The 27,283-nt window shown below is 54.7% G+C and overlaps 3 protein-coding genes across 3 annotated transcripts in view; 2 read left to right on the top strand and 1 right to left on the bottom strand.

Annotated features, from left to right (window-relative positions):
• The window catches only part of STAP2 (signal transducing adaptor family member 2), a 9,846-nt gene extending 1,912 nt beyond the window's left edge, over positions 1 to 7,934 (top strand). The window contains exons 2-13 of the mRNA XM_007951043.1: positions 712 to 783; positions 940 to 1,062; positions 2,420 to 2,476; positions 3,092 to 3,192; positions 3,523 to 3,657; positions 4,290 to 4,359; positions 4,462 to 4,564; positions 4,688 to 4,762; positions 6,919 to 7,089; positions 7,219 to 7,311; positions 7,388 to 7,465; positions 7,870 to 7,934. Of these exons, the coding sequence (XP_007949234.1) occupies positions 712 to 783; positions 940 to 1,062; positions 2,420 to 2,476; positions 3,092 to 3,192; positions 3,523 to 3,657; positions 4,290 to 4,359; positions 4,462 to 4,564; positions 4,688 to 4,762; positions 6,919 to 7,089; positions 7,219 to 7,311; positions 7,388 to 7,465; positions 7,870 to 7,934 (1,143 nt within the window). The remainder of the gene's footprint in view (positions 1 to 711; positions 784 to 939; positions 1,063 to 2,419; positions 2,477 to 3,091; positions 3,193 to 3,522; positions 3,658 to 4,289; positions 4,360 to 4,461; positions 4,565 to 4,687; positions 4,763 to 6,918; positions 7,090 to 7,218; positions 7,312 to 7,387; positions 7,466 to 7,869) is intronic.
• A 409-nt stretch (positions 7,935 to 8,343) lies between these two features.
• On the bottom strand, positions 8,344 to 18,988 carry FSD1 (fibronectin type III and SPRY domain containing 1). Its single transcript, XM_007951042.2, has 13 exons — positions 18,974 to 18,988; positions 17,884 to 17,979; positions 17,628 to 17,759; positions 15,810 to 15,911; positions 15,271 to 15,293; positions 14,955 to 15,076; positions 14,220 to 14,429; positions 12,305 to 12,403; positions 11,415 to 11,574; positions 10,998 to 11,077; positions 8,753 to 9,004; positions 8,555 to 8,643; positions 8,344 to 8,454 (listed from the first exon to the last, which is right to left on the bottom strand). Exons 1-13 carry the CDS (start codon positions 18,986 to 18,988, stop codon positions 8,344 to 8,346), a joined length of 1,491 nt encoding a protein of 496 aa, XP_007949233.1.
• Positions 18,989 to 19,084: 96 nt separating this feature from the next.
• Positions 19,085 to 27,283, top strand: part of TMIGD2 (transmembrane and immunoglobulin domain containing 2) — a 15,806-nt gene continuing 7,607 nt past the window's right edge. The window contains exons 1-2 of the mRNA XM_042782337.1: positions 19,085 to 19,301; positions 22,136 to 22,498. Coding sequence (XP_042638271.1) covers positions 19,085 to 19,301; positions 22,136 to 22,498 — 580 coding nt within the window. The remainder of the gene's footprint in view (positions 19,302 to 22,135; positions 22,499 to 27,283) is intronic.

Below are 27,283 nucleotides of genomic sequence, written 5' to 3'. Positions count from 1 at the left end.
TGAGTGGGTGGCTAGAGGGATGAATGAGTAGATAGGTGGATCGTTGGATGGGTGGATGGGTTGATGGGTAAGTGGGTAGATGGATGGGTGGGTGGTGGATGGATGAGTGGATGAATGGATGGATGGGTGGGTGGTGGATGGATGAGTGGGTGAATGGATGGATGGGTGGGTAGGTGGATGGGGAGATTCCTGGGTGGATGGGTGGGTGGGTGTATAGGGGGATGGGTGAGTAGATAGATAAGAGGATGGATGGATGGATAGGTAGAGGGATGGGTGAGTGGATGGGTCGGTGGATGAATGAGTGGGTGAATGGATGGATAGGGGGATGGATGGCTAGAAGGAGGGAGGGGTGGGAGAGTGGGTGGGTACATGCAACAGGATAAAGCCAGTTAGCTCACCTCAATCCTAGGCCCACCCACTGCCAAAGCTGGGAAGCTGCTCTGAGTTCCCCATCAAATGAAGGTTCTCTTCTGGCTTTTAAGAGACCCTCCAGATGCTGGGTCAAGACTGGGAGTGGGAGGGCCTTTGAGAAGGTAACATCTGATCAAAAACCCAAAGCAAGCGATGAAGGTAGCTTCTTCAAGAGCTGGAGGAAGAATATCCAGGTAGAGAGAGCAGCCAGTGCAGAGGTCCTGAGGTAGGGGTCGGATTGTTGGAGCTACCCCGTTTTGCCACTTCACTTCCTTCTCCTTTTCCCCCTCTGGTCCCCAGGAGTACAGGAAGTTATGGGCAGGCCTCCAGGGTCTCACTCTTTATTTCTACAATAGCAATCGGGACTTCCAGGTAAGGATGAGAATTGGGACTCAAGAAGTGGTCCTCCCTTGACCCCAGGGACCAAGCAGAGAATGTGGGTGGCGTGGCCAAGCAAGCAGCGACATCTTCAGGGGGACTGAGGGGCCATGGGCATGGTGCTCAGACCTCCTGCCCCTGTGACCCCAGCACGTGGAGAAGGTAGACCTGGGAGGATTTGTGAAGCTCACAGATGAGGCTCCCTGGGGGAGCTCACGTGACCCCGGAATCCACTTCAGCCTGGTCCTCCGGAACCAGGAGATCAAGTTCAAGGTAAGTCCCTTGGGGGGCTGGTGGAAGATGCTCCCTCTCCATTGTGCCAACCATTAAACACACACCAGCATGGATGGTTAGGAGCTCTGGTGGTGTAGTGCCTAAGGCACTTGACTGCTAACCAGAAGGCTGGTGGTTCAAACCCACTAGCCACTCCTTGGAAGGAAGGTTGTGCAATCTTCTTCTGTAGTGATACTGCCTCAGAAACCCAAGGAGGGGTTATTATGAGTCAGATCCAACTCGATGGCAGTGAGTTTGGTTTTTTTGTTTTTGTTTTTGGTATGGTATGTTGACCTTGGCATGGTGACCTTGGCAAAGTTACTCAACCTCTCTGGGCCTCAGTTTCCTCAGTTACAAAACAGGACAATAGGTATAAAGTGCCCAGTGCAAGAACTGATCCACAAGGATCATTAGCTCCATCATTCGTTTTTCAACAAATATTTACTGTATTTCAGGCACTGTTCTAGTTTCTGGGGGATACGGCAGTAAACAAGACAATCAAAAAGCCCTAGTCTAGTGGGCAAGGCACATCATAAACAGTATAAAAGTGTCAGATGGGGGTAAATGCTGGGGAGACAAGTGCTAGGGAAAGGGAAGGGGGTGGGATTGCAGTGACAGATAGCATGATGGGGAAGGTGAGGGAGCTAGCAGCATGGGTATCTGTGAGAGAATGGTTCAGCTCAGGGCACAGACTGCAAAGGCCCTGAGGCATGACCAAGCTTGGCAAGTTGGAGGAACAGCCAAGAGGCCCCTGTGGCCAGAGCAGAGTGAATAAGGGGGAGAGAGTTGAAGGGGAGAGAAGGGAGGGACAGATGGGTCATGCAGGGCCTTTTGGGTCACAGGGAGGACTCTCACCCAGTGAGGTGGGAGCCCAGTGAGGGACTAGAGCACAAGAAGTTAATTTTTCTGTGTGCTTTTAGCCACTGTGCTGTGCTATTGTTAATTTTTTAAATGTTAATATAACATTAAAAATAATAATAGTGTATACTTACTAAGAACTTTCTTTATAGTTTATAGTGGGAGCTCTGGTAGCACAGTGCCTAAGGCACTTGACTGCTAAGTAGAAGGCTGGCGGTTCAAACCCACCAGCCACTCCTCAGAAGGAAGATGGGGCAATCTACTTCCGTAGTGATACTGCCTTGGAAACCCAAGGAGGGGTCGCTATGAGTCGGGTCTGACTTGACGGCAAATAACAACAACAAGAAAAACTTTATAAACACAGACACCATCCTAAATTAACCTATGCTAACATTTAACCTTCAAAACAACTGTGTGAAACAGGGACTTTTGTTCATCACCCCCATTTTCCAGATGACAGGCTCATGCACATGGACTCTTCTTTCTTTCCCTCTGTCAGGTGGACAGCCTGGAGTCTAGGGAGATGTGGAAAGGCTTCATCTCGACTGTGGTGGAGGTGAGAGTGGTCCTCTCTCCCCTCCCTGCCCTGCAAGGATACCTCAGAAATGTTCCTTTAATTCCCGTCCTTCACTCCCCGTGCCCGAGTACCTGGACGGTCCCCTGAGATCCTTTTCTGCCCCCACCGTGGGACCCAACCCCACCCAGCCAGGACACCTTCCAGTCAAACAACCCTCCAGACTACAGCACATAGGTCTCAAACTGGTGGCTCGCGGGCCAAGTATCGCCATTTCTTTGCCTTGCCGACAAAGAGCTAAAACATTTTAAATTCGTTGCTATCATTTAAGCGCCATGCATTTCAGTTTTACATTCCTGGTTTCTCTTTGACGCATTTGTTCCCTACCCGGCCCCTGCAGGTCGTGGGTCCAGATTCTAGCGTCTCCTGGTCCCCCTCGTCCCCCATCACCGAAGTGCAGTTCTCTCTTTAGAATCCCTCTCTGCATCTTCTGGAAGCCCCCTCTGCCCCTGAGGTCTCAGGCGGCCCTGGAGCCCCTGGACCTGGGTTCCCATCCCCCCTCCTCACTCTGGCCTCAGTTTACCCTCTGTGACAAGGGCACAGCCGCCCGTTCACTGACGGCCGCGCGCGGTCACTATGGGCCCAATCTTCTCGCAGCTCCGTGTCCCATGCAACCTGACCCTGCTACCCGGACACCTGTACATGATGGCCGAGGCCCGGGACAAAGAAGAGGCGCGCCGCTCGCTCGAGACGCCAGCGTGAGTGGCCCGCCTGGCCCGAGGGGATCAGTTGGAGGCGGAGCGTGGGGCGAATGGGAAGGAGTGGGCAGTGAGCCGGGCCACCTAGAGCTGGGTCTAGGGTTCAAGACTGGACGGCGTCCGGGCTGGGCGGGGTTGGGTCCCACAGTGGGGGCAAAAAAGGATCTCGGGGACCGTCCAGGTACTCGGGGATGGGGCTAGGTCCCCCGGAAGAGGTCTAGACGCCTGGAGGTGGGTCTGACTTCTCAAGGGGCGTGACCATGTGCGGGAAGGGGTGGGGCATTCCGGAGGCGGGGCCTGTCTCCAAGTGAGTGACGCGGCCTGCCGCAGGTGCTTCCTGAAGGTGACCCGGCTGGAGGCGCAGCTACTGCTGGAGCGCTACCCGGAATGCGGGAACCTGTTGCTGCGGCCCAGCGGGGGCGACGCAAACGGCGTGTCCGTCACCACACGCCAGATACTCAATGGGTGCGCAAGCAGGGTGACGGCGCCCGGGGTGCGAGGCGTGGTCTACCACGGGGCGTGGTCGGATCCAGGGGCGGGGCCGGCCCTGAAAGCTAGCAGCCTGTGGGCGGAGTCATAGCTGGGACGGGGGCAGGTCCTAGGGCGGGCCAGAGCCCTACCCTGGGAATTGGGGCCAAAGTCAAATCCAGGGGACAGAATCAGCCCTAGAAGCGGAGTCCTGGCCAGCGCTCTCCTTGGAGGTTGGATAAGGCCCTGGTCGGAGCCGCACTGGTGGTGCTGGATTTTACCTGGTGAAGGATCGGGTCTGGGGCGGGGCCAATCCTGGGGGGTGGAGCCAGTGGGGTTTGGTCCTCCCTGGGGGCGTGGCCAGGACACGAGGCGGGGCCTTCCGTAGGGCGGAGCCAGTAGGGGCTGCTGTTCAAGGGGGCGGTGCTGGAACATGGAGCGAGGCCTTCCCTGGCGGCAGTCTGGGCTGGTTTTCCCGGGCGGCTCAGGACGAGGGGCGGGGCTTTCCCTGGGGGCGGAGCTATCTGGGGGCTGGTCCTCCGTGGGAGGGGTCAGGACAGGGGATGGGGCCCTCGCTGGGGTCAGCCCGGGAGCCTGAGCCTGAGCCGAAGCCCCTCTGGGCCTTGCAGCTCGCCCGTAGTGCGGCACTTCAAGGTGAAACACGAGGGTGCCACGTACGTCATCGATGTGGAGGAGCCGGTGAGCGGTGGGCCGGGGCCCGGGCGGATGAGCGGACTGACGAGGACACCCCCTCGCCCTGTCCATTACCCGGTGCCTGACGCGCGCCCCATTCGCCCCTAGTTCTCCTGCGGCTCATTGGACGCAGTGGTCAACTATTTCGTGTCGCACACCAGGAAGGCGCTGGTGCCCTTCCTGCTGGACGAGGACTACGAGAAGGTGCTAGGTGGGTGCGGCCTCGGGGAGCTGGGGCCCAGTAAGCACTACACCCGTCCCCGCCCGACAGAGACCTACCTCCCTGGGCGGGCCCGGCCGCCGCGCCCCCTCCAGGCCGCCCTCTCTGTTCCAGGCTACGTGGAGGCGGATAAAGAGAACGGCGAGAGTGTGTGGGTGTCGTCCTCGGTCCCCTCGGCCCCCAGCCCAGGTGACACTGCCTCCCCAAGGCCACTGGGGCAGAGGGGGGAAGCCATTGGGACCCACATCTAAATACACCGCAGTCAGCACGTTGGCACAACGTGTGCGTGACCTTGAACACAGATGCAGGAACCCTGAAATGACCCATAGTCTGCCCCTAGGGGCTTGCAGGTCTGGAGGGGACAGAGGACATTCCTAGCTCTGTGGGGTAGAACCTGGGGCTGGGGGTGGTGCTGGTGGTGGCTAGAGTTGGGAAGGGGGGGCAGGGTCCAAGAAGGCTTCCTGGAGGAGGGGATATATGCTGAAGGTTTCAAAGGATTTCAGCAGGTGGCAATGACACTGGGGGGACAGAGGGTGCACCTGGAGGAGCAAAGGGAAAAGGGAGGTGGTCTTGGGAAAGAGGTGGGCGTCAGGCCAGTTTACGGAAGGAGAGGAGACAGAGCTGGGGGTGAGCCGTGTGGTCTTCGTGTACTGGGCAGGAGCCCTGTGTACTTGGTGGATATGTATACATCATGCACACGTGTCCTCGTGCATGGACTGCGTCCACCTCCATCATCAGAAACTCAGCACAACAGTGCCATGCATGCCTGAACACAGGTGTTCACAGTATGTGTGAACATATATATACCTGTGTTTGTTTACATACCATGTAGCCCACATACCAAAAAAAACCACCCACTGCAGTTGAATGGATTCCAACTCATAGCCACCCCCATGGGGTTTCCAAGGCTGTAAATCTTTAAGAAAGTAGGTTGCCTCATCTTCCTCTCGCGGAGTAGCTGGTGGGTTCGAACCACCTACCTTTTGGTCCCCAGCCAAACCACAGCACCACCAGAACTCCATGTAGCCCACATATACATACCTTAATAAGGCACAATCACATGTACACAAGAATGCAGACATCTGTTCGTAAGCACACAGACACATACATGCATTTATAGACATGTACACATGACATAGGGAGCTCTTGTGGCCCTGTGGTTAAAGCAGCCGGCTGCTAATCAAAAGGCTGGTGGTTTGAACCCACCAGTCACTCTGCAGGGAGCTCTGGTAGCATCGTGGCTAAGACACTTGACTGCTAACCAGAAGGCTGGCGGTTCAAACCCACCAGCCACTCCTCAGAAGGAAGATGGGGCAATCTACTTCCGTAGTGATACTGCTTCGGAAACCCAAGGAGGGGTCGCTATGAGTCAGGTTCAACTCGATGGCACATAACAACAACAACAACAGTCACTCTGCAGGAGACAGATGAGGCAGTCACCTTCAGTAAAGATTAGTTTTGGAAACCCTGTGGGGAGTTCTCTGTCCTCTAGGGGCACTGTGAGTCAATCGACTCTTTGGCAGTGGGTTTGGTTTGGGCTTTGCCTCTGTGAGGAGCTCTGGTGGTGTAGGGCCTACGGCATTTGACTGCTAACCAGCAGGCTGGTGGTTCAAACCCACCAGCCACTCCTTGGAAGGAAGATTAGGTAATCTACTTCCGTAGTGATCTCGCCTTGGAAACCCAAGGCGGGGTCACTGTGAGCCGGATTCGGCTCCACAGCAGTGAGTTTGGTTTAGTTTGGTTTGGGTTTTGCTTCTGTGAAGACTGACAGCCTGGGAAACCCTGTGGGGCAGTTCCACTCTGCCCTCTAGGGGCGCTGTGGATCAAAAGTGATTCGACCGCCGTGGGTTTTGTTTTTGGTTTACACATGACACGGAGCTCCTGGGTGGTGCAGACTATGAAAATGCACGACTTCTGACTAAAAGGTTGGAGGTGTTAGTCCACACAGAGTTCCCTCAGGAGAAAGCCTGGCGGTCTAGAGAAATCAGCCGAAGACCCTCTAGAGCACAGTTCTACTCTGACCCACCGTGAGTTGGGGTCAACTCAGTTGACTCCCTGATTACATGTAACACATTCATGGACAAGCACCCAAGCGTATTCCTTCAGACCCTGTGACATCTTAGACACACACACACACACACACACACACAGAGGCGTGTGTCCACACCCAAAGGGAAGTCACAGCCCACATGTATGTTTAATTCATGCAAAGTCAGCTCCTGTATGCATATCTATGATACACAGGCACACACAGACCCCAAAATGCACATGTACACACACGTGTGGACACATTCTTTCCTGTGGCACTCAGACCCGACTGTCCGGTGATCATCTTTCCCAACCAGGTCCTGCGCCCCCTGCAGGCGGCCCCAAGCAACCACTTCCTGCGTCCACGCCTGTGTCCACTCAGGAGAAGTTGCCTCCTCTACCCCCACTGCCCCCACCGCCCAACCAGGACGAGAACTATGTGATCCCCATCGGAGATGCCCCAGCTGCCAACTATGTGAATGATGAAGGTGGATGGGGTGGTGATGGGGACGGGCTGGAACAGGACAGTGGGAGGTGTGTGGGGGAGTAGGGAGTGACGTGGACAAGGGGAGCAGGTTACTGGCCCAGTGTGACACGCCACACCTCTGTCCACACAGTGCCGTCCCCTAGTCGGCAGGTTGCCCTGAAGCCCAAGAAGCTGCTAAAGCCTCAAGCAAAGGCCCCAAAGCCACCCATCGTGCCCAAGCCAGGTAGGGGGCCTCTTCCCAGCCCCTCCCTCTGCCCATGGAGGGTGGCCTCAGCCCTCACTTGCCCTGTCCCTGGCAGAACACAAAGTCCTCCATGGTGGCCTGCTGGCCAGGAAGCTGGCGGCCAACACAGCCCAGACATTCTTCCCGGCAACAGGTAAGGGACTGACGTTGCGGCCATGGGACCCATGCCATTGCTTAGTGGGCCCATGGTTGGTTTCATGCTGTTGGGGAATTCCTAATGCTTTTTGGCGAGTCCCTGGGTGGCACAAACAGTTAAGCGCTTGACAGCTAGCCAAAAGATTGGTGGTTTGAATCCACCCAGAGGCGCTTCAGAAGTCCTGGTATCTGCTTTTGTAAGGTCACTGCCTTGTAAAGCCTCGCAAGGAGGTAGAGCCGACTTGACAGCAACTAACAACAACAACAACGTTTTTGAACAGGGTGCCCCATTTTCATTTTGCACTGGACCCTGCAAACTCCGTAGCCGGTTCTGGGTAGACGTGGGAGGGATGTGAATGGAGGTGCCTGGCCCAGCTAAAGCCTCGGGTGCTCACCCCGTAGGGCTGGCCAACTTGACTGCAGAGCTGGAAGAGAAACTGCAGAGGCGGCGGGCGCTGGAGCACTGAGGTTAGACACGTCGGGGGACCGGCAGACCAATCCTCCCTCCCCAAGATTAAAGCTTGTGACCCCAGGGCCTGTGTGTTCGCTTGGCTTAGTGAGAGGGCCCGTGCGACAGCCACTTCCTGTCCCCACTTCCTCCCCCTGATGCTCAGCTCAGCGGAACCCGACCCTACAGAAAAACCTCATTGCATAAGCAGGAAGGTTGAGGTCCACTGCAGCACTGCCCAGCCCCAAGTAACCAGCCCCACGGCCTGGCCAGTGTTTGACCTTTATTAGGAGGCAAGGTGGGGTGCCTGCTCCCTGGTGGTGCCCCCAAATCAGGAGTTAAGGCTCCAAGCAGCAAGTGAGAGGAGGGTGCCCAACTGAAAGAGCTGGGGCCTCCAAGGACAACTAGGTGGGGTGGGGGCCCGGAACCTAGGTGAGGCTGGTGTTGGAGCTGCTGGTGGCACTGCCCCGCTTCTGCAGGCAGCGCACAGAGCTAGGCACCTGCAGGCCTGTCGTCACCTGGAAGCTGCCACACCACACCTGGGGGAGAGGAGGGAGGGAGGAGGAAGGCTGAGACAGGAACCCCAGCACCTGGCGCCACCCCCTTCTGGTCACTGGGCTGTGGACAGGGCCTCCTCACTGTGAATGCAGGCAGCAGAGGCTGAGTGAACTTGGCCTTGAAGGTGTGCAGCAGCTGTTTGGTGCGGGCGTTGTAGAAGGCCAGGAAGCCTGGGGCACAGGGCAGAGCCGTGGGGGACTGGTTAGAAGTGGGGAGAGGTGGGGGGGGGCAGAGAGACAGGTGGAGGGGGCTGGAGGGGGCTAGGACGGTCAGGGTCACCTTGGTGGAAGTCGCAGTGCACGCCCAGGCAGTCAGGCACAGGGGCGTCCAGCGCCTTGGCCTTGTTGGCGTGCTTGGCTGTGAAGGTGACCTGCAGCCAGTTATTGACATGCAGGCACCAGGACGCAGCGGTCTTGCCCAGCTGCTCAAAGCGGCCGAGGTTGCGGTAGGCCACGCCCACACCGAAGGCCTTGCTGTCCGGCTCATAACGCACCTCCCAGTAGTGCTCCCCACCATCGATCAGCGTGTCCCCTGTGGAGCAGTGAGGTGGGCAATAGGTCTGGGTAGAACTGCAGAGGGGTATCCCACCCAGCTGTTCTTCCAGATCCTCCCTGGGTCCCAGCCATTCCTTCCAGTTACACCCCAGGCTCTCTCAACTCCCGGTAGATACTGAGCCCATCAGATCCTCTACAAGCCCCAGCTACTCCTTCCAGGTAACTTCCAGGCCTCAGAGCAGCCCTCCAGTTCCTCCCCACATTCAGATGCTGCTCAGCCCTCAGTTCTTCGCCGAGACCAGACCATTCCCAATGCCTGCTCCTGGATGCCTCTTTGGATTCCCACAGGCTTCCAGTCTACCTGAGGCCACACACTCCCCAACCCCCAGACACTGCCCGGATCACAGTGGCTCCTTCCTGTTATCCTCTGAATCCAGGCTCTACCCAGACCTCAGCCCCAGAAGGAGGCCAGATCCTCCCATACCTCAGCCGCTTCTGAGCCTGGTGGTTCCCCAAGCAGAGTGACTCTCCGGACCTCAGCTCTGCCCGGAAGGCCTGACGCTCCTCGGCCTCGGGGAGTCTCCAGCTGCGCTCTGAGCTCTGATACTTGTCAGGCCTCTTCTGCACTCAGGCCTCCAGGCTGTGCAGGTCTCAGCTAATCCCCAAGTCCTCCTGCTCCCCAGAGCCCACTGCCGCCTCAGCCGCCCTCCAGTCGAGCTGCACCTAACGTCCAGCTGCTTCTCCCACTGCAGCCTCGCCCAGACCACAGCTGTCTCCAGTCTCACAACTGGACCAATAAGCAACACAACGATAAATGGAGCAAAGATGGAAAGTGTCAAGGACTTAATTTTCCTTGGCTCCACAATCAACACCCAGTCAAGAAATCAAACGTCCTATTGCACTGGGCAAACCTGCTGCAAAAGACCTCTTTAAAACGTTAAAAACCAAAGATGTCACTTCATAGACTAAGCTGCGCCTAACTCAAGCCAATGCTATTTTCAGTCACCTCATATGCATGTGAAAACTGGGCAATGAATAAGGAAGACTGGAGAGGAATTGATGCCTTTGAGTTGTGGTGTAGGTGAAGAATACTGAAAGTACCATGGACTGCCAGAACCAACAAATCTGTCCTGGAAGAAATGCAGCCGGAATGCGCCTTAGAAATAGTAAAGCCTGATTTCATCTCACCTACTTTGGTCATAAGGAGCTCTGGTAGCATAGTGCCTAAGGCACTTGACTGCTAACCAGAAGGCTGGCGGTTCAAACCCACCAGCCACTCCTTGGATGGAAGGTTGGGCAATCCTACTTCCATAGTGATACTGCCTCAGAAACCCAAGGAGGGGTCGCTATGAGTCGGGGCCGACTCGACGGCAAATAACAACAACAACAACAACTTTGGTCATGTCATCAGAAGGGACCATTCCCTGGAGAAGGATGTCATGCTTGGTAAAGTGGAGGGTCAGCGCAAAAGGGGAAGGCCCTCAACGAGATAGACTGACACAGTGACTGCAACAATGGGCTCAGGTCTAGCAGGGATTGTGAGGCTGGTGCAGGACTGGGCTGTGTTTCGTTCTGTTGCACATGGGGTCGCTCGGAGCCGACTCCACGGCACCTAACTACAAGCCCCGGCTCCTCCACTGCCTGCAGCCTCTTTCCTAGGATCCAAGTGCTCTGTGGGACTGACTCCTACTGCAATTCCAGCCGCTCTCCCAGCTCCTCCTCAGACGCCAGCTGCTCTCACGGATTCCTCCACACACCCTAAGCACCTCCCCAAGCTTCTGACTTGCTTCAGCTTCTCCACTGACATAGCTACTCCACACACCCAAGAAATCCCCGGTCTAGTCCATAGCTCTGGCTCCCCCATGAACCCCCCATCCCCAAACCTTCCCAACTTCCCACTCCTCCAGCACCTGAGCAACACAGGGCAGCTTTATAGCTGTTGCCTTGGTTTCTCCAGCCAAAGGGCTTCTCCCTTACCCCCACCCATCACCCAGACCATCCCTCTCGCCTTCCCCCACCCTCCTCCTTACCCAGCACCGTGTAGGACTCAGCTGTGAAGCGGTCTCGTCCCCCACGACCTGAGGGCATCCTCTTGGGTGACGGAGTACCTCTGTGGGTGGGTGCAGGGAGGCGGGCATCTCAGCTCAGCCCTCCCCTTACCCACAGGAGGGCTTCCCTGGCCCACCCCAGCCACTGTGGATTTCCAGCCAGTCCCTAAAAGCATTCAGCTCTTTTCATACACTGGGTCCCTCATGTTGGAACATACCTGTATCCCTTGCCATTTAGAAAACTCCTACTCAACCGTCAAAACCCAGCCCAAAGTGTTCTCTTCTCTCATTCACTCACTGGGTTCCCTCCACCCCAGCCCTCATCACACTGGGCTGAGTGTGTCCATGTTCACTTGGTCTCCTCCACCAGAGATTCAGGGAGGGAGGGGGACAGGCTACCTGGCCGGGGAGTTGACGGGAGACGCCGTCCGCCCCTTGCCATCTTTCTCACGAGCCTTGATATCCTGCACCTTCCCGCCCATGGCGTCCCACTCCACGGAGAGTTCATCCACCCGCAGGTTCTGATGGGATGTGGACGCATCCAGGCGGAACATGAACGCTGGGGCCGGGCGGACGCGGGAGGCACAGAGATGGGGGGAAAACCCAGAGAGACACAGAGAAACACAGAGAGACAGACAGTGACCAAGACAGACCAAGACAGAGGCAGAGGGACGGGAAGAACCAAAGAGACAGAGACTGAAAGACAGACAGACAGACCAAGGCTCAGAGAGAAAGAGAGAGACAGATAGGCAGAAAGACACAGTGAGAGAGACAAGGGAAGGGGAGGGGCGGGGGGCAGAACATGGAGCCAGAGAGTGAAGGCCGAGGGGCTGCTGCCTAAAGGTCTCCCAAGTCTGAAAGTATTTTCAAACTCATTGCCTGTCTCCACTGAGGATTAATCTCAGGCAAGGGGCCAGGCTATGAAGGGGTTAGGCTAGACTGTAGGAGGCCTTCCTAGCAGGGCAGGCAAAGGTGTCAATATGGAAGGCTATGAAATCTGTCTTCACTATTGGAATCACATCCCACCCTCAACTCTATGTTGGCAAAGAGTGTGTGTGCGAGAGAGTGTGTGTATATAAAAGCCGCCTAGGTGTAATGGACCAGCTTCAAAAGCAAGGCTGTACCAGACACTCAGACTAAGGAAGCTGCTCGGATTGAGCCCCGAGCTTCCTAGTGGCCAGTGCAACAAGGGCCACAGAGCCTTGATTAAAGAATCCTCATCACATACTGATCCCCAGGACCCAGGGAGGGTGGGGCTGTGGAGCTAGAGCAATGTAGGAGTCAGTCACCTGGCGTCTCCAGGGTCACCGGCTCGGAGAACTCGCCTGCGACAGCCTTGTTACAGGCCTTCACACGGAAGTTCATGTATTTCATGTCAAACTTGAGACCTGGAGGTAAGAGGAGTATCTCAACACTACGTGCTGAGCAATGGCAGATCAGTTACCATGGAGTTGATTCTGACCCACAGCGTCCCTAGAGGACAGAGTGGAACTGCCCCACAGGGTTTCCAAGGCTGTCAATCTTTACTAAAGCAGACTGCCTCATCTTTCTCTTGCAGCTGGTAGGTTCGAACCAGCGACATTTTAACTGACTGCTTTAACTGCTGTGTCACCAGGGCTCCTTTGCAGCACTCAAGAGTCTCCTACGTATACTACATGGATCACTGGCTGAGGCTGGGTGAAAGATACACATGACCTCTCTGTACACATATTTGTAGCTTCCTGGGAATCGGAAATTATTTTGGAATAAAAAGTTATAACAACAACAATAAAGGCAGGAGGGCCTGGAGGTGTGTGGGGTGTGTTTATTTTGATTCCCAAGCAAAGCACAAGCCCATGGCTTTTCAGGCCCTGTTGCTGTGGGATGACTTCTCTCTCCCGCAATTAACATGCTCATTATTAACCATCTATGCTAATTACAGCTAAGGAGTAAGCTGATTACAGACCCAGCCAAGCTGGTGAATGGTGGTAGTTATCTCATCAGCCAGCGGGCTTTCCCACCCTGTGGGTTTCCCCTGACTCAGAATGGCTTTTTAAAGACATCAGGGTCCCCCAACGTTTTACTCCTTCAGACCTGCCCCCACCAGCCAAGTGGATTCCCCGGGTTTTTTGATTTTTTTCTCCCAAGGGAATTCCTAGATACTTAAAGGATGGCCCTCAGAATAGCACCATGAGGGCGGGGAGGAGCCCTGATGGCATAGCGGTTAGAGCACCCAGCTGCCAACTAAAAGGTCATGGTTCAAATCCACCAGCTGCTCCGTGGGAGAAAGATGAGGCAGTCTGCGTCAATGGAGACCCACGGCCTTGAAAACCCTGTGGGGAAGTTCTTTTCTGTCCTACAGGGTGGCTATGAGTTGGAATTGTCTCGTTGGCAGTGGCTTTGGTTTCTTGGGTATACCAGGGGGACAGTGCCTGGGCCACCATAAACCAAACCCAACCAGCTGCCATCGGGCTGACTCGGACTCACGCTGACCCTGTGGGTGTCAGAGTAGAACTGCCCTCCACGGGCTTTTAACGACTGATTTTTCAGAAGCAGATCAATGGGCCTTTCCTCTGGGGGGCCTGGGAGGGGCATGAACTGCCAACCTTTTAGTCAGCAGCCGCCCATAGGTACGCAGTCTGAACAGGTGCGTGAATGTTGGCTAGTGGAGCTACGAGGATGCCAAGTGGCTTCACTGCCTCTCCCTCAGTGTCCTCATCTGTAAAACGGCGATGGTAAGGATTGTTGAGGTACCACCGAGTTGGTTCTGACTCACAGACACCCCATGTGACAGAGAGGAACTGCCCCATAGGGTTTTCTTGGCTGTAATCTTCCCAGGAGCAGATTGCCAGGTCTTCATCCTGTGAAGCTACTGGGTGGGCTCGAACCACTAACCTTCTGGTTGGCAGACAAGCACCTAACTGTTGCACAACCAGGGCTCCTTATAGTGACTATTTTATGTGGATAAGTACTCAGTACACAGTAATCACTCAATAAACAGAAACCCAGGGGAGGTCGCTAAGAGTCGGCATCGACTCCATGGCAATGGGTTTGGTTTTTCTTGGTTTAGTGTCATCAATATCATTTCCATTATTATGTTCTGAGACTCCTGGCCAGCCCAGATGTGGGGTTCCCATACCCCATGGGCTTAGGGGAGCCTCAGGACTAACGGCGGGACAGGAGCCGGGAGGGTACGTGCGTGGGGTCAGCAGTGGCTGCTCTCACCCGTCAGCGTGTACTCTGTCTGCCGGATACCCTCTATGACCATCCAGGGATGGTCTTCCTTGAGGCGAGGTGGGCCCTCAAAGTTGGTCCGCCGGTACTCCAGCACGTAGTGGTCGATCTTGCTGTCCTCATCTGGCATGCGCCATGCCAGGGTGACACAGTTGTCTGCCACTAAGGACTCTGCCAGGTCGATTACGGGGGCACCAGGCACTGCCCAGGACAGAGGGGAGCGGGTCACGATTCTGGGACTCTGGGCGGGGACTCCTCAGGATTCTGGGACAGAATGGGGCCTTCTTGGGGTTCTGGACCCGGGGCTCTGGGATGGGGACAGGGTCTCTGCAAGGTTCCGTTAAATTTGGGGGTGGGGAATAAGGGGTTGAAGGGTGAGGGAGTGAGGGGGTGGGGAAGAGTTTTCTCAGGCTTTTAGCAACCAGGGAGTAAGCTTTCTCAGGATTCTACCATTTAGTGGCAAAACTTTTCCACAATTCTCTACCAATTAGGGATGCAACCTTCTTGGGGCTTCACCACTTGGGAAGGGGCTTCCTCAGGGCTCTGCCTGGGGATATAGCCTTGGGCTCCACCCCTGGGGCAGAGCTTCTCAGACTCCGCCCCAGGGGTGGAGCCTTGTCAGACTCCTCCCCAAGGCAAGGCCTTCACAGACTCCACCCCAGGGGCAGGGCCTCCCAGGCTCCCTGGCTGTTACCCTCTCAACCCTCCAGCAAGTTCCCCTCTCACCAGGCAGAAACTTGAGTGCCTGTAGCATCTGCCGCTCCTGTGCAAAGTCCACCATGAGGTGACTCATGTTGTCGCTGACCTTGGCTTTCAATGACAGCCGGAAGGCAGGGGCCATCGTCACACTGCAGGGGGGAGGTGGAGGGAGCCTGCTGGGAGGTGTCTGGGAGGGGCTCCAAGCGGGGTCTGAGATGTGTGTGTGGGAACCCCCTCCCACTGGTCCAGTCCAGTGATCTGGGCCAAGGGCCCCTCACCTGAGTGTCCCCACCTTCACACCAGGGACAGGGTATGGGGTAGGGGCCAGATCCCAGCATCTTACCCATCTTTGATTTGCTTGGCAGCCTGGAGAGAAGGACAGAGGGAAACTCAGACTTGTCTCAACTGAATCAGAAAGCCACTACACAAATGGGAAGACTGAGACCCCGTGTGGCAGCCATTGCCAAAGTGTCCCAGCACTGGGGCAGGAGCCCTGCTGCTTCTCCCTAGATGGTATGGAGGGCCCTATGACCACTAGCCATGGTGGCCAGACTTAGCAGATGAAAGTACAGGAACCCCAGTTAAACTTGCGCTTCAAGTAAACAATGACGAAATGTTTAGCATAAGTGTGGTCCGTGGAAAACTTGAGAAATACTTAAATTGCAGGGGATATGCTTAAACTGAAAGTGAATTTTAATTTCAGAAAAACAAATAATATTTCAGCATACACGTGTCCCATGCAACATTTGAGACATGCTTATACTAAGTCTTGCACGGACCACATGTATACTAAAAAACCACTTGTGTATCTGAGATTCAAGTTGAAGTCGGCATCCGGTGTTTTATCCGCGACCCTCCCAGTACAGCGTCCAGGGAGCTCACCTGGGGAAAGTCCTCACTGTCTGTGGCCTGCAGGGTCTGGTTGGCGGTCTCCAGCAGCTCCTCGGAGCTCTCCAGGGCCCGCGTGCAGGCAGCCAGCTGGTTCTGTGGGTGACACGGTATCACAGATCAACACAGTGCCTGACACCACTCCCCACTGCATCCAACCCGCCCAGGACTCCTCATCTACTTCAGGACCCAGGGTGCAGTGCCCTTCAGGCAGGGTGATAGTCAAAAGACTAGCAACCTGACCACCTGGGACACTGACGACTAGAGGAGACAGCGGGGTCTGAGACACTGGGTTGGGCACTACCCTGAATTGCTGGACTGCAGTGAATTCCAGGGAGTCCTGGGACAAGGAAGGGGCTCAAGCAGTGGGGGCCGCTCAGGAAGCATCTCTTTCAACCCCTAGGGAAGATACTTGAAGAAACCAGCAGTAGTGCAGCGATACCTCCTGGTCCCACATGCTCTGGGCCCTGTGGCCTCTCCACCTGTCCTCCTACCTCACTCCAGCCACACTAGACTCTAGTCCTTGAACTCCAGAGTCATCTGGGGGGGGTACCCTTCTTAAAAGCTCATGTGACCTGGCTACACCTAAGCCCACGGGTCCCGCAGTCTCTGGGGATGGGAAGCTGAAGTTTGTGGATGTTGCCCAGGATGTTTGGATATAACCCAAGGGAGCCCAGCTTGGAGTCTGAGGCCCATGGGAGCCATGGGAGGTGTTTGAGCAGGAGTGATACACCATCAGGTCTGGGGACCAGTGGGAGGCAGTGTGTAAGAACAGGAAAAGACTGAGTCACGTGGAGAGGAGGGGATGGATGAGAGAGGGGACTAAGAGGATCCACAGGTGGATGTGGGGGTCGATGGGTCATGGGCAGTGTTACAGATTGAATTGTGCCCCCCAAAATTAATGTGTTATAAACCCTACTATCTGTATGATTATGATCCCATTTTGGAACAGGGTTTTCTTTGTTATGTTCATGAGACAGGATTAGTGTAGGGTTTGTTTTGAGTCAATCTCTTCATCTATGAAGAGACGTTCAGCATAGAGAAGCCAACAGAGATGAGAGAAGACAGTGACACGCCTCACGGAGACCCCTAAGGAACCAAAGAACGAGGACACTCCCCAGGGCAGAGAGAGAGTTTTCCCCTAGAGCCAGCACCCCGAATTCAGACTTCTGGCTCCCTAATTACGGTGCTGGTGAAGAACACTGAATATACCACGGACTGCCAGGAGAACAAACAAATCCGTCCTGGAGGAAGTACAGCCACAATGTGCCTTAGCGGCGAGGATGGCCGGACTTTGTCTCATGCACTTTGATCATGATATCAGGAGGGGCTGACCAGTGTCTGAAGGAGGACATCATGCTCGGTCAAGTAGAGAGCCAGGGAAAAAGGGAAGAGCCTGAATGAGATGAGTGGACACAGTGGCTGCGACAACGTGCTCAAGCACAGCACAGGTCGTGTCTGAGGGCGGCGCAGGACGGGGCACTGTCTCATCCTGTTGTCCGTGGGGTCGCCATGGTCACAACCGGCTCCATGGCACCTGACGACAGCTTCTTAAACCGTGAGAAGAGAAATGTCTGTTCATTAAAGCCACCCATTTGTGGTGTTTGTTACAGCAGCACGGAGCACTCACACAGCCGGGAAGGGGGCAGGAGGGGGAGGCAAAGGAGGAGAGGAGATGAGGCCAACACCAAGGCCTCAGGCTGCGGTCACGGGAGAGACTCAGGGGCCCCTCGGAGTTGGAGCGCGGGAGGAGGAATGGGTTTGGAGGGGATGCCGAGCCAGCCGGGCCCAGGGCAGCCCGCCGGCCCCCACCTGCAGCTCATAGGTGCGGCTGGCTCGGTCCTGCTTGATCTTCATGAGCATGCTCTCTTTCAGCTCCTCCAGCGGGGCAAAGAGCGACTGAAACTCTGCCTCCAGGTCTTCCTGCACCTTCACGGAGTTTGCCTGGGAGTGGACACTGCGGGTCAGAGGGCCGGGAAGGGCCACACCCCGTGTCCAGGTGGGAAGACTGAGGCCTGCCTGTGGACCAACAGGCCTGCCCCTGGCTGCTCCCACCCTCCCTCCTCACCTCCACGTTCAACAGCATCTGCTTCAAGGAGTAAATAAAGCTCTGGATCTCCTCATTCTTCACAGCCAGCGTGGTGATGATCTTCCGCAGAGCCTCCTGCCCGCCCCGGCCCAGAGCACACACGACCTGTGAGCCGCTCAGCCCAGACAGGTTCCCCCACCCGGGGCACCGCCTCCCAGGCTCTGCCCTCCAGGGTCCCAGGGAGGAGAAGTGGGGGCCGTGGTGCTCTGGCCGTAAGATGTCTTGTCATACGCACCGTGGACATACTTATTTTACATAAAATACTGAAGTTCAGAGTGAGCCTCTGAGGAAGGGGCAGACCCCAAAGAGCAGGCCCTGAACCAGGTCTGCACCACCACAAAGCCTGTGACTAGGTGCCTCTATCCTGAAGGTGGGGTACGGTGTGGAGGAAAGGGCTAGCTTGTGGAAAGAAAAAAAAAAAAAAGGAGGCCTGCAGAAAAAGGGGCTAACCTGGAGAAAGAGGCCACATGAGCAAAGACATACCCCAGGGGAGGTGGGCTAGCCTGGGATAAAGGTCAGGGGAATGGGGTGTCTTGAAGATGGGGCTTACCTGGGGGAAACAGACAACCTGGGCAAAGGGATTAGCAGGGAGAAGGGAGATGACCTGGGGGAGGAGGAATGGGTACTCAAGATGCCTACGGCCAGAGAGCCCAGGTAAGTGGGGGTAGCCTGGGGAAAAGGGTTGGTCTTGGGAGGGCGGCCCTGTGGGCGGGTCCTGCTCCAGGTTCTGGCTCTGAGCCCTTTTTTCGGAGGCGTGGGGTCGCGGATGCAGGAGAGGCGTCGCACACCGGGTCCGCGGACACCGGCTCCACCGCGGGGATGAAGAGTGTGGGGGATGGGGTCAGGGCTGGGACCAGTATGCCGGGTAGAGGTGGAGGCACGGAGGGGACGCGCCTGGACCCAGGCCAAGATGATATGGGGGTCTTGGTGGGGGTCTCTGGGATTTGGTGGGAGGCTAGTCCCGGGCGGGGCTGGGCGGGGGGCCCGGCCCCCGAGGCGCCGGGGGGGGGGGGGGGGCCCCCCCCCCCCCCCCCCGTGCAAGCCCCGCCCCGCCCCGCCTAGGTCCTACCCTCTGGTCTTCCATGGCTGCACCTCAGACGCCCCCGGCCCGGCCCGGCCGGCCCGCGGGCCCCGCTCACTCTTCTGGTCTCGGAGCTGCCTTTGCCGCTGCCGGGAGCCAATGGGCCGCCGAGCCCTCGCCGCCGCCGCCGCCGCCGCGCCCCCAGTCAGTGCTCCATCACTGCGCTCAGCGCGCAGGCGCGCTCGCCGCGGCAGCCTGGGAAATGTAGTTCCACCCGGGGGTCGCCGACAGCCGGGACACCTGGAGCCTGAGGTGCACCAGGAGAAGTTGGTGGAGATGGCTGAAATGGAGAGAGCCCGGGGCTGGGAGGCAGAATGTCTGGGTTCGAGCTCTGTCCCTGCTCTGTGTCCTGGGGACCGTCCCTGGCTCATCTGGTGTCTCAGTCTCCGCAGTTGTTTGTCTCCCTTCACACACACAACTTGTTGCTGCCACTCACACTGGCATTTTGGGTCCTCTGAGATCTGGCCCTCCCACTCCCACGCCTTGCATTATTGAAAAGCCAAGGCATTTGCCCAAGTAGGTCTTCTGTCTCCAATGCCTTCTTCCCCCACCTCACCTCACAACCAAACTCCTACACATCCCATAAAGCCCCAGGCTCTAATATCTCTTTCTCCGGAACTTCTATGCCCTCTCAGAATTCACAGGACTAGGGATGTCTGTGTCCAGCTGAGTCTCCCCCATGGCAGGTGTGATATCGTCAGATCTGGGGACCAGTGCGAGGCGTTGAGAAATTGGAGGTAGTGTGGAAGGACAAGAAAAGACTGAGTCAGATGTGGGGCCCCGGGGATGGAGAGGGGGATGGGAGGTCCTGGCACACAATAGGCGATGTCGGTGTGGGGGCGAAAGCCCATCTTTAATCTCACAAGAGCCAAGAGCCAAGCAAGTTAGCTTAGTGCGTTCATAAACGCAGCCAGAAAGGGGCTTGAGCGCAGTCAGACCAGACAGGGCCTGGGGCTGAACATCCCCACCCACCGACAGGCACTGCCCCTCAGCCACAAGTGGGGGCGGGGAGGGGCTGGGAACTTCAAAAAGGCAGACAAGGAAGGGTTGGGGAGGGGGAGGCTGTTTGTGTCTAGTGGGAGGCAGAGTGCTGCCTTTGTGGGGTGCCTGCTTGTCGCTGATGGGAACAATTCTTTGAAGGTTGCTGGTGTCTCACTTCTGGGTAAGAAAAGAGGTCATGCTGTGGTTGGAGGTGAGACATTAAGGCCACTGGTCTGCATCCCTTCCTTCTGGCTGGGGAGTGAGGGGTGCAGGACTGGGAGGAACCCCAGAGCCTATGCACCCCTCTCAACTGGGCCTCCAAATTTCTCCCCAGGTCACGGGGGCAGGGAACCGGAAGCCATCAGCAGAGGCTCATTCCTCTGAACCTCAAAGCAAAACATTTTAGGGACAAAAAGCTGAGGTTCCGCCATTCAGTGGAGCACTAGCCAAGCCCATGCTCCCTGTCCCCCTCCTCAGCCCTGTGCCCACTCCCCTCCAATGTGGCCCCCAGCCCCCCCAAAAAAAATTTGTATATGATCTTCTAAAGAGATTTGCACTCTGAGACACATCCCCCTTAAGCACGCAGGCACACCACGCTGCCTTTCAGGCAAAAAATACTTTGGGGAAACTGAGGCACAAGGTAGCAGGAAGCAGAGCCCCAAGCAGCATTGACCACAGGAAGTCTGTTCCCTACCTCGAATCTCACAAATGTCATGAATGTCCCGTGGGCCTCTGCAGCTGGGGCGGGGCGGGGTGGGAGGGTGGGGGAGGTGACTGTGGCAGGAAGTCTGTCCAGTGGGAGGGCTTGAGGGTTCAGGCTGGGAGAGGGGCTCAGTGGGCCAGGGATGGGGTTCCTGAGTGCAGCACTGGTCCTGCTGGTACAGTTGTGGGGTGAGTACCTGGGCTGGGCCTCCTCCCCTCCTCTTCTCCATCACTCCAGCAGCCTGCCCCTCCTTCTCCAAGCTCTCCTAAACCTTACTCGCCCTGCCTACCAAATAGGCCCGTCTCTTTCTGACACTCAGAGCCTTACATGGGTTGAAGGGTTCCAGAATGTCCCCCCAATGGGGGCTCCTGGGATAGAATCCAACTCAGCCATGAGCTCCAGGGCAGTCTCGTGTGACCCGCCCCACCAGCCTCTGATCTCCTCCCTCTCCCCTTCCTCTGACCTGCTGGCTTTTCTTTCTTTTTGTTCCAACATCCAGACTGGATCTGACCACAGGGCCTTTGCATGTGCTGTTCTCACCACCTGCAACACTCTTCCCCTGGATCTCATCCTCCTTGCCTCTCAGCTCAATGCCAGGGACTGGACACCATGTCCCTCCCTGGAGGTCTAACAGGCCCTATCATGGCTCAAAGCTAACCTGGTTACTAGCCCCAGCTGTGTACCCCTCTCTGGGGTTCCCGTCTTGCTGGGAGCTCTCTGCCGTTCTTGCTTCCTTCTCTTCCCATCCAAACCGACTTGGAGTTCTAGGATAGCCTTCAGAGTCCCTTTCACACAGTCAAGTTGATCTTTGTCAAGTTGACATGGAATCCTGCTTCCTCTCTGCTCCCTTGGTCTCTCGGCACATTTTGATTGAATATAAACTGCTCCCCCACTCCTCACCCCCTTGATGGCCTCACCCAGTTGCCTGCGAATCCTCGTATCAACCATCCCCTGCTGACTTCACTGATCCCAGCTCCTCCAGCTCACCCCCTTGCTCGCTCTGTTCCAGCCACGCAGGCCTTGCTGTTTCTTCAACACACCAGGCCTGGACCTGCCTCAGGGCCTTTGCAAGGGCTATTCCTTCTGCCTGGAATATTCTTCCCACTCATCCACCCATGGCTCTTTCCTTCCTGCCAATCAGGTCCCTGCTCAAAATCACCTCCTCAACAGGTAACCTCCCCCTCAACCTCATCACTAGCTTCAACCCTCTCTCTGTTCTCCATCTCTGTGGCCAAGAGCTGGACACATCGTAGAACCCATCTCCAACTCTCCCAAGAGCTGGGCAAGTTAGACCCATTTCACAGATGAACCTCACGAAGGAGAAGTAACCTTCCCAAGATCACACAGCCAGCAAAGCAGCAAACCTTTACTGCCTCACCCCTGCAGACACACACAGGACACACACACACACACATGGATACTCGCCATCCCTGAGCACAGCTTTACCCACCTCTCCTGTCCCTCAGCCCTACCAGGAACCACAAGCCTGAGTGTGAAGCAGGGACCTCCGTCACTGCAGGTGGAGCAGGACAGCCAGGTGACCCTCACCTGCCAGGTGGCCCATGCCCAGGCCTGGGAGCGGCTCCGTGTTGGGTGGGCCAAGGGCACCGAAGAGCTCTGCTGGCTGCATGTCACTAATGACACCCTCAGCAGCCTGTGTGGCTGTGGGCCCTGGCGAGGGCTCTCCTGGCAGGCACCCGGCCACATCACCCTGAGGCTGGACATGGTGAACACCAACGACAGTGGGAACTACGTGTGCTGGGCAACCATGGAGATTCCTGAGCTGCAGCAGGCCAAGGGCAACGGCACACAGTTGCTGGTGAAGGGAGGTATGAAAGCAAACAGGCGGGGAAGACCCTGGGGACTCGGCACCTTCTAGAAGCACGTTGTTGTGTGCTGTTGAGTCGCCCCTGACTCATGGTGATCCCACATGTGCAGGGTGGAACTGCTCCAGCTGGTTTCTTGGCTGTAATCTTTAGAGAAGCAGATTACCAGGCCTTTCTTCCCGGGTACTGCTGGGTAGTTTCGAACTACCAACCTTTTTTAATTTTTATTGTGATTTGGGTGAAAGTTGACAGAGCAAATTCATCTTCCATACAGCAGTTCATACACATTGTGTTTAATGACGTTGACTGCAATTCTCCACAATGTAACAGCTCTCTTCGCACTTCCTCCCCATAGTCACCTCTTCCTGTGTCCTTCCCTCCTTTCAGTCCTGCCCCCCAGCTGTCTTCCTGTGCAAACACTGCCCTTCTGTTCTCCCATGATTGTTCTCTCCAAGGAAGATTCCTTAACATGAATCTTCACCCCATATGCCCGTCTGTTGTTTGGTTGGAAGCCATGGGAGTAAGTTCACGAACTGCCAACCTTTTGGCTGATAGCTGAGCACTTAACCATTGGACCCATCCAGGGACTCCTCTAGAAGCCTAGACTGGAATTGTTATTGTTGTTGGTATTGTTGTTAGCTAGAGTTAAGTTGCCCAACGGAACGAAATGCTGGCCTGGCCTGTGCCATCCCTGGGGTTGGTTGTGGGTTGGATGCTGTGGCCCAGGGGGTCTCCATGGGTTGATTTTTGGAAGTCCACAGCTAGGCCTCTCCTCCTAGTCTGTCTTAGTCTGGAAGTTCCACTGAACATCATCGTAGCAAGAGTTCCGCAGTGAGCCACCACTGCCCATGCTTTGTTTTACGTTTTATTGTGTTATAAGTGAAAGGTTACCTAGCAAAAGAGCTGTGTTCTATTGTACACGGGGTCACCATGAGCCAGGGGCCCACTCAACTGTTACCAACACCAGCGACAACAAGTCTAGAGTCTGTGCTTCTAGGAGTCAATCCTGGGGTGGCTCCACTTGTCAAGTGCTTGGCTACCCGTGAACAGCTCCTACACAAATTTCCCTGTGACACTGGCTGTGAGCCCCACAATGTGTCAGCCCTCCCCATTTCCTCCCAGCTCCCCGTTTCCATTCGTCCAGTTCCCCGTCCCTCCCTGTCTTCTCGACTCTACTTTTGGGCGACGCTGCCCTGTTGGTCTCCTGTAGCTACTGTTCTGAGAGCACTCATCTGTTACTTGGCTGGAAGGCAGCCCCTGGGAGCGTCTTCAATTTGAGGTTAGAAGGTTGTCTCAGGGCAGTCTTGGGATTCCTCTAGTCTCTTCTGAACAGTACATCTGGCTTTTTGTTTTTGCTTTGACTTCTGTTCATTGTTGTACCCACTCTAATCACACCTTCTGCTGTGGTCTTGGTCAGAGTGCTCAGCAGTGGTGCCGGGCACCATCTAGTGCCTCTGGTCTCAGGTGAGAGGAGGCTGTGGTTCATGTGGGAAACTAGTCCTTTGGACTAACTGCTTCCTTGAGGACGAGTTTTAACTGGTTCTCCTTTGCTCCTGGTGAAAAGAGATGAATAGTTGCTTCTTAGATGGCTGCTCCCAAACACTTAAGATCCCAGACACCACTCACCAGACCAGGATGTAGAACATTATCTCTGTGAACCATGTTTGGCCAGTTGACCAGATGTCCCGTGAGACTGTGGTCATTGGTCTCTAGTCCAGTGGCTCAGTCCCGGTGTCTAAGTCTTTTGCTGTAACTGTGTCCCATGTGTTGTTACATGTGTGAGGACATGTGTAGCATCTGCAAATACACATGGAGTCTCTATCACCTCACCTATGTGCGTGTGTGCGTGTGCGCCGTGTGACCTCCCTCACCTGCTCAACACATGTGTTCACCTGTATCCCCCCACGAGTTATCAGTTACTACTGCTGCTGCACTACTGTAGACATTATAACATTTACTGTAGTTGGCACTTACTCCTGCACACCTCTCAGGGTCTCCCTTTGCCTTGGTCACGTTGTAACACTTCCCGTATTCTTGAATCATGAAACTCACCGCCATGGAGTTGTTCTCGCTCATTCTGACCCTGTAGGACAGAGAACTTCCCCATAGGGTTTCCAAAGGGGTACACTTTATGGCAGCAGACCACCACAGCTTTCTCCTGTGGAGCAGCTGGTAGGCAGAAACTGCTGAGCTTTCGGTAAGCAGCTGAGTGCTTAACCACTGGACCACCAGGGCTCCTCCCTTGAGTAATGTTGTTGTTATAGTCAGGTGCCATTGAGTTGTCCCTGACTCATAGTGACTCCGTGTGCAACAGAACAAAACACTGCCCAGTCCTGTGCCAGCCTCACAGTGCTAGACCTGAGCCCATTGCTGCAGCCACCCTGTCAGTCCATCTTGTTGAGGGACTTCCCCTTTTTCAGTGACCCTCCACCTTACCAATCATGACATCCTTCTCCAGGTCTGGTCCCTTCTGACAACACGACCAAGGTAGGTGAGACGAAGTCTGGCCATTCTTGCTTCCAAGGAGCATTCCAGCTGCACTTCCTCCAGGACAGATTCATTAGTTCTCTTAGCAGTCTATGGTACTTTCCGCATTCTTCCCCAACACCACAACGCAAAGGCGTCAACTCTTTTTTGGTCTTCCTTATTCATTGTCCAACTTTCACATACATATGAGGCGACTGAAAATGCCAGGGCTTGGGTTAGGCACACCTTAGTCTTCAAAGGCCAACTCGATGGCACATAACAACAACAACAACAACAACAGTCTTCAAAGTGACATCTTTGCTCCTTAATACTTTAAAGATGTCTTTTGCAGCAGATTTGCCCAGTGCCATATGATGTTTTATTTCTTAACTGCTGCTTCCAGGGGTGTTGAGTGTGGATCCAAGTAAAATGAAATCCCTGACAACTTCAATCTTTTCTCCATTTATCGTGGTGTTGCTTATTGGTCCAGTTGGAAGGATTTTTGCTTTCTTTATGTTGAGGTATAATCCATACTGCAAACTGTAGTGTTTGATCTTCATCAGTAAGTGTTTCAAGTCATCTTCACTTTCAGCAAGCAAGGTTGTATCATCTGCATATTTCAGGTTGTTAGTGAGTCTTCCTGCAATCCTGATGCCATGTTCTTCTTCATATAGTCCAGCTTCTCAGATTATTTGTTCAGCATACAGATTGAATAAGTGTGGGGAAAGGATACAACCCTAACACACACCTTTCCTGATTTTAGACCATGCAGTATCCCCTTGTTCTGTTCAAACAACTGCCTCTTGGTCTAGTTATAGGTTCCTTATGAGTACATTTAAGTGTTCTGGAATTCCCATTCTTTACAATTGTTATCCATAATTTGTTATGATCCATACAATCAAATGCCTTTGCATAGTCAATAAAACACAAGTAAACATCTTTCTGGTATTCTCTGCTTTTAGCCAAGATCCATCGACATCAGCAGTGATAACCTTTGTCCCACATCCCCTTCTGAATCCAGCTGGCATTTCTGGAAGTTCTCTCTCAATATACTGCTACAACCATTTTTGAATTATCTTCACTAAGATCTTACTTGCATGCGATAATAATGATATTGTTCAATACTTTCTACCTTCTGTGGGATTACCTTTCTTTGGAATAGGTACAAATATGGGTCTCCTCCAGTCAGTTGGCCAGGTAGCTGTCTTCCAAATCTCTTGGTATAAACAAGTGAGTGCCTCCAGCAGGGCATCCATTTGTTGAAGCATCTCAATGGGTATTCTGTCAATTCTTGGAGACTCGTTCTTTGCCAATTCCTTCAGTGCAGCTTGGACTTCTTCCTTCAGTACCATTGGCTCTTGATCATATGCCACCTCCTGAAATGGATGAAGATCAATCAATTCTTTTTGGTGCAGTGACTCTGTGTATTCCTGCCATCTTCTTTTTATTTATTTATTTATTTATTTTATTAGGATTTGGGTGAAGATTTACAGAGTAAATTCACTTTTCATGCAGCAGTTCACATATCCTTTGTCTCATGTCATTGACCAAAATTTACAATGCAGCAGCTCCCCTCCCACTTCCTCCCCATAGTTACCTCCTCCCAGTGTCCATCCCTTCATACTCTTCTGCACCCTGAGCTATCTCCCTGTGCATAAGCAGCCCTTCCTTCTCCCATGATTGTTCTCTCCAGGGCGTGTGTCTACTTGAGGTAAATGTTTAACTCGCATGCCTGTACTTTGTTTGGCTGGAAACCACAGTTGTGGGTTCAATTCCAGACCCGAACCTTCCATCTTCTTTTGATGCTCCCTGCATTGTTCAATATTTTGCTCATAGAATCTTTCAATATTGTAACTTGATGCTAGAATTTTTTCTTCATTTCCTTCCGCTTGAAGAGCTTGACCCACAGGAACACTGAATTCTAGCTCTTAGAGTTAATGTATCATAGTCAAGGTTGGGGGTGAACATGGGCTCTTTTGGGGCAAAAAGCATCTCATGCTTCTTATGTATAAAGCATAGATATGCCCACAGCACATAAACAGAGACATGCTATTCTGTGGTACTAAATTTCAAGGAGGGGCAATTAAGGAAAAAGACAGTCTTCGTGAGGGATATGTATTGGTGCCCTGTGGCTGCCATAACAAAATGCCACAAACTGGGTGCCTTAAGAGCAACAGACAGGTATTGTCTCAGCTGCAAGTTCAAATCCAGGGTGTTGGGGGGGGCAGGCTCCCTCTGAAGGTCAAGGGGAGTGGTCTTGCTTGTGTCTTCCAGCCTGGTGGCCCCAGGCAGTCCTTGGCTTGTGGCCAGCAGTCTTTGCCT

This window comes from Orycteropus afer, unplaced genomic scaffold (assembly GCF_000298275.1).
Source record: "Orycteropus afer afer isolate SDZICR_OR568_19922 unplaced genomic scaffold, OryAfe1.0 scaffold00291, whole genome shotgun sequence".
NCBI classification, from domain to species: Eukaryota; Metazoa; Chordata; class Mammalia; order Tubulidentata; family Orycteropodidae; genus Orycteropus; species Orycteropus afer.
This window is presented reverse-complemented; position numbering and strand designations above follow the sequence as displayed.

Excerpts from the sequence above, each read along its gene's own strand:
- FSD1 (XM_007951042.2), bottom strand. Across the intron at positions 15,912-17,627 it reads GCCGCACCTATGAGCTGCAG|AACCAGCTGGCTGCCTGCAC; the intron begins GTGGGGGCCGGC and ends TGTCACCCACAG. Across the intron at positions 9,005-10,997 it reads TGAGTCCTACACGGTGCTGG|GGGACACGCTGATCGATGGT; the intron begins GTAAGGAGGAGG and ends ACTGCTCCACAG.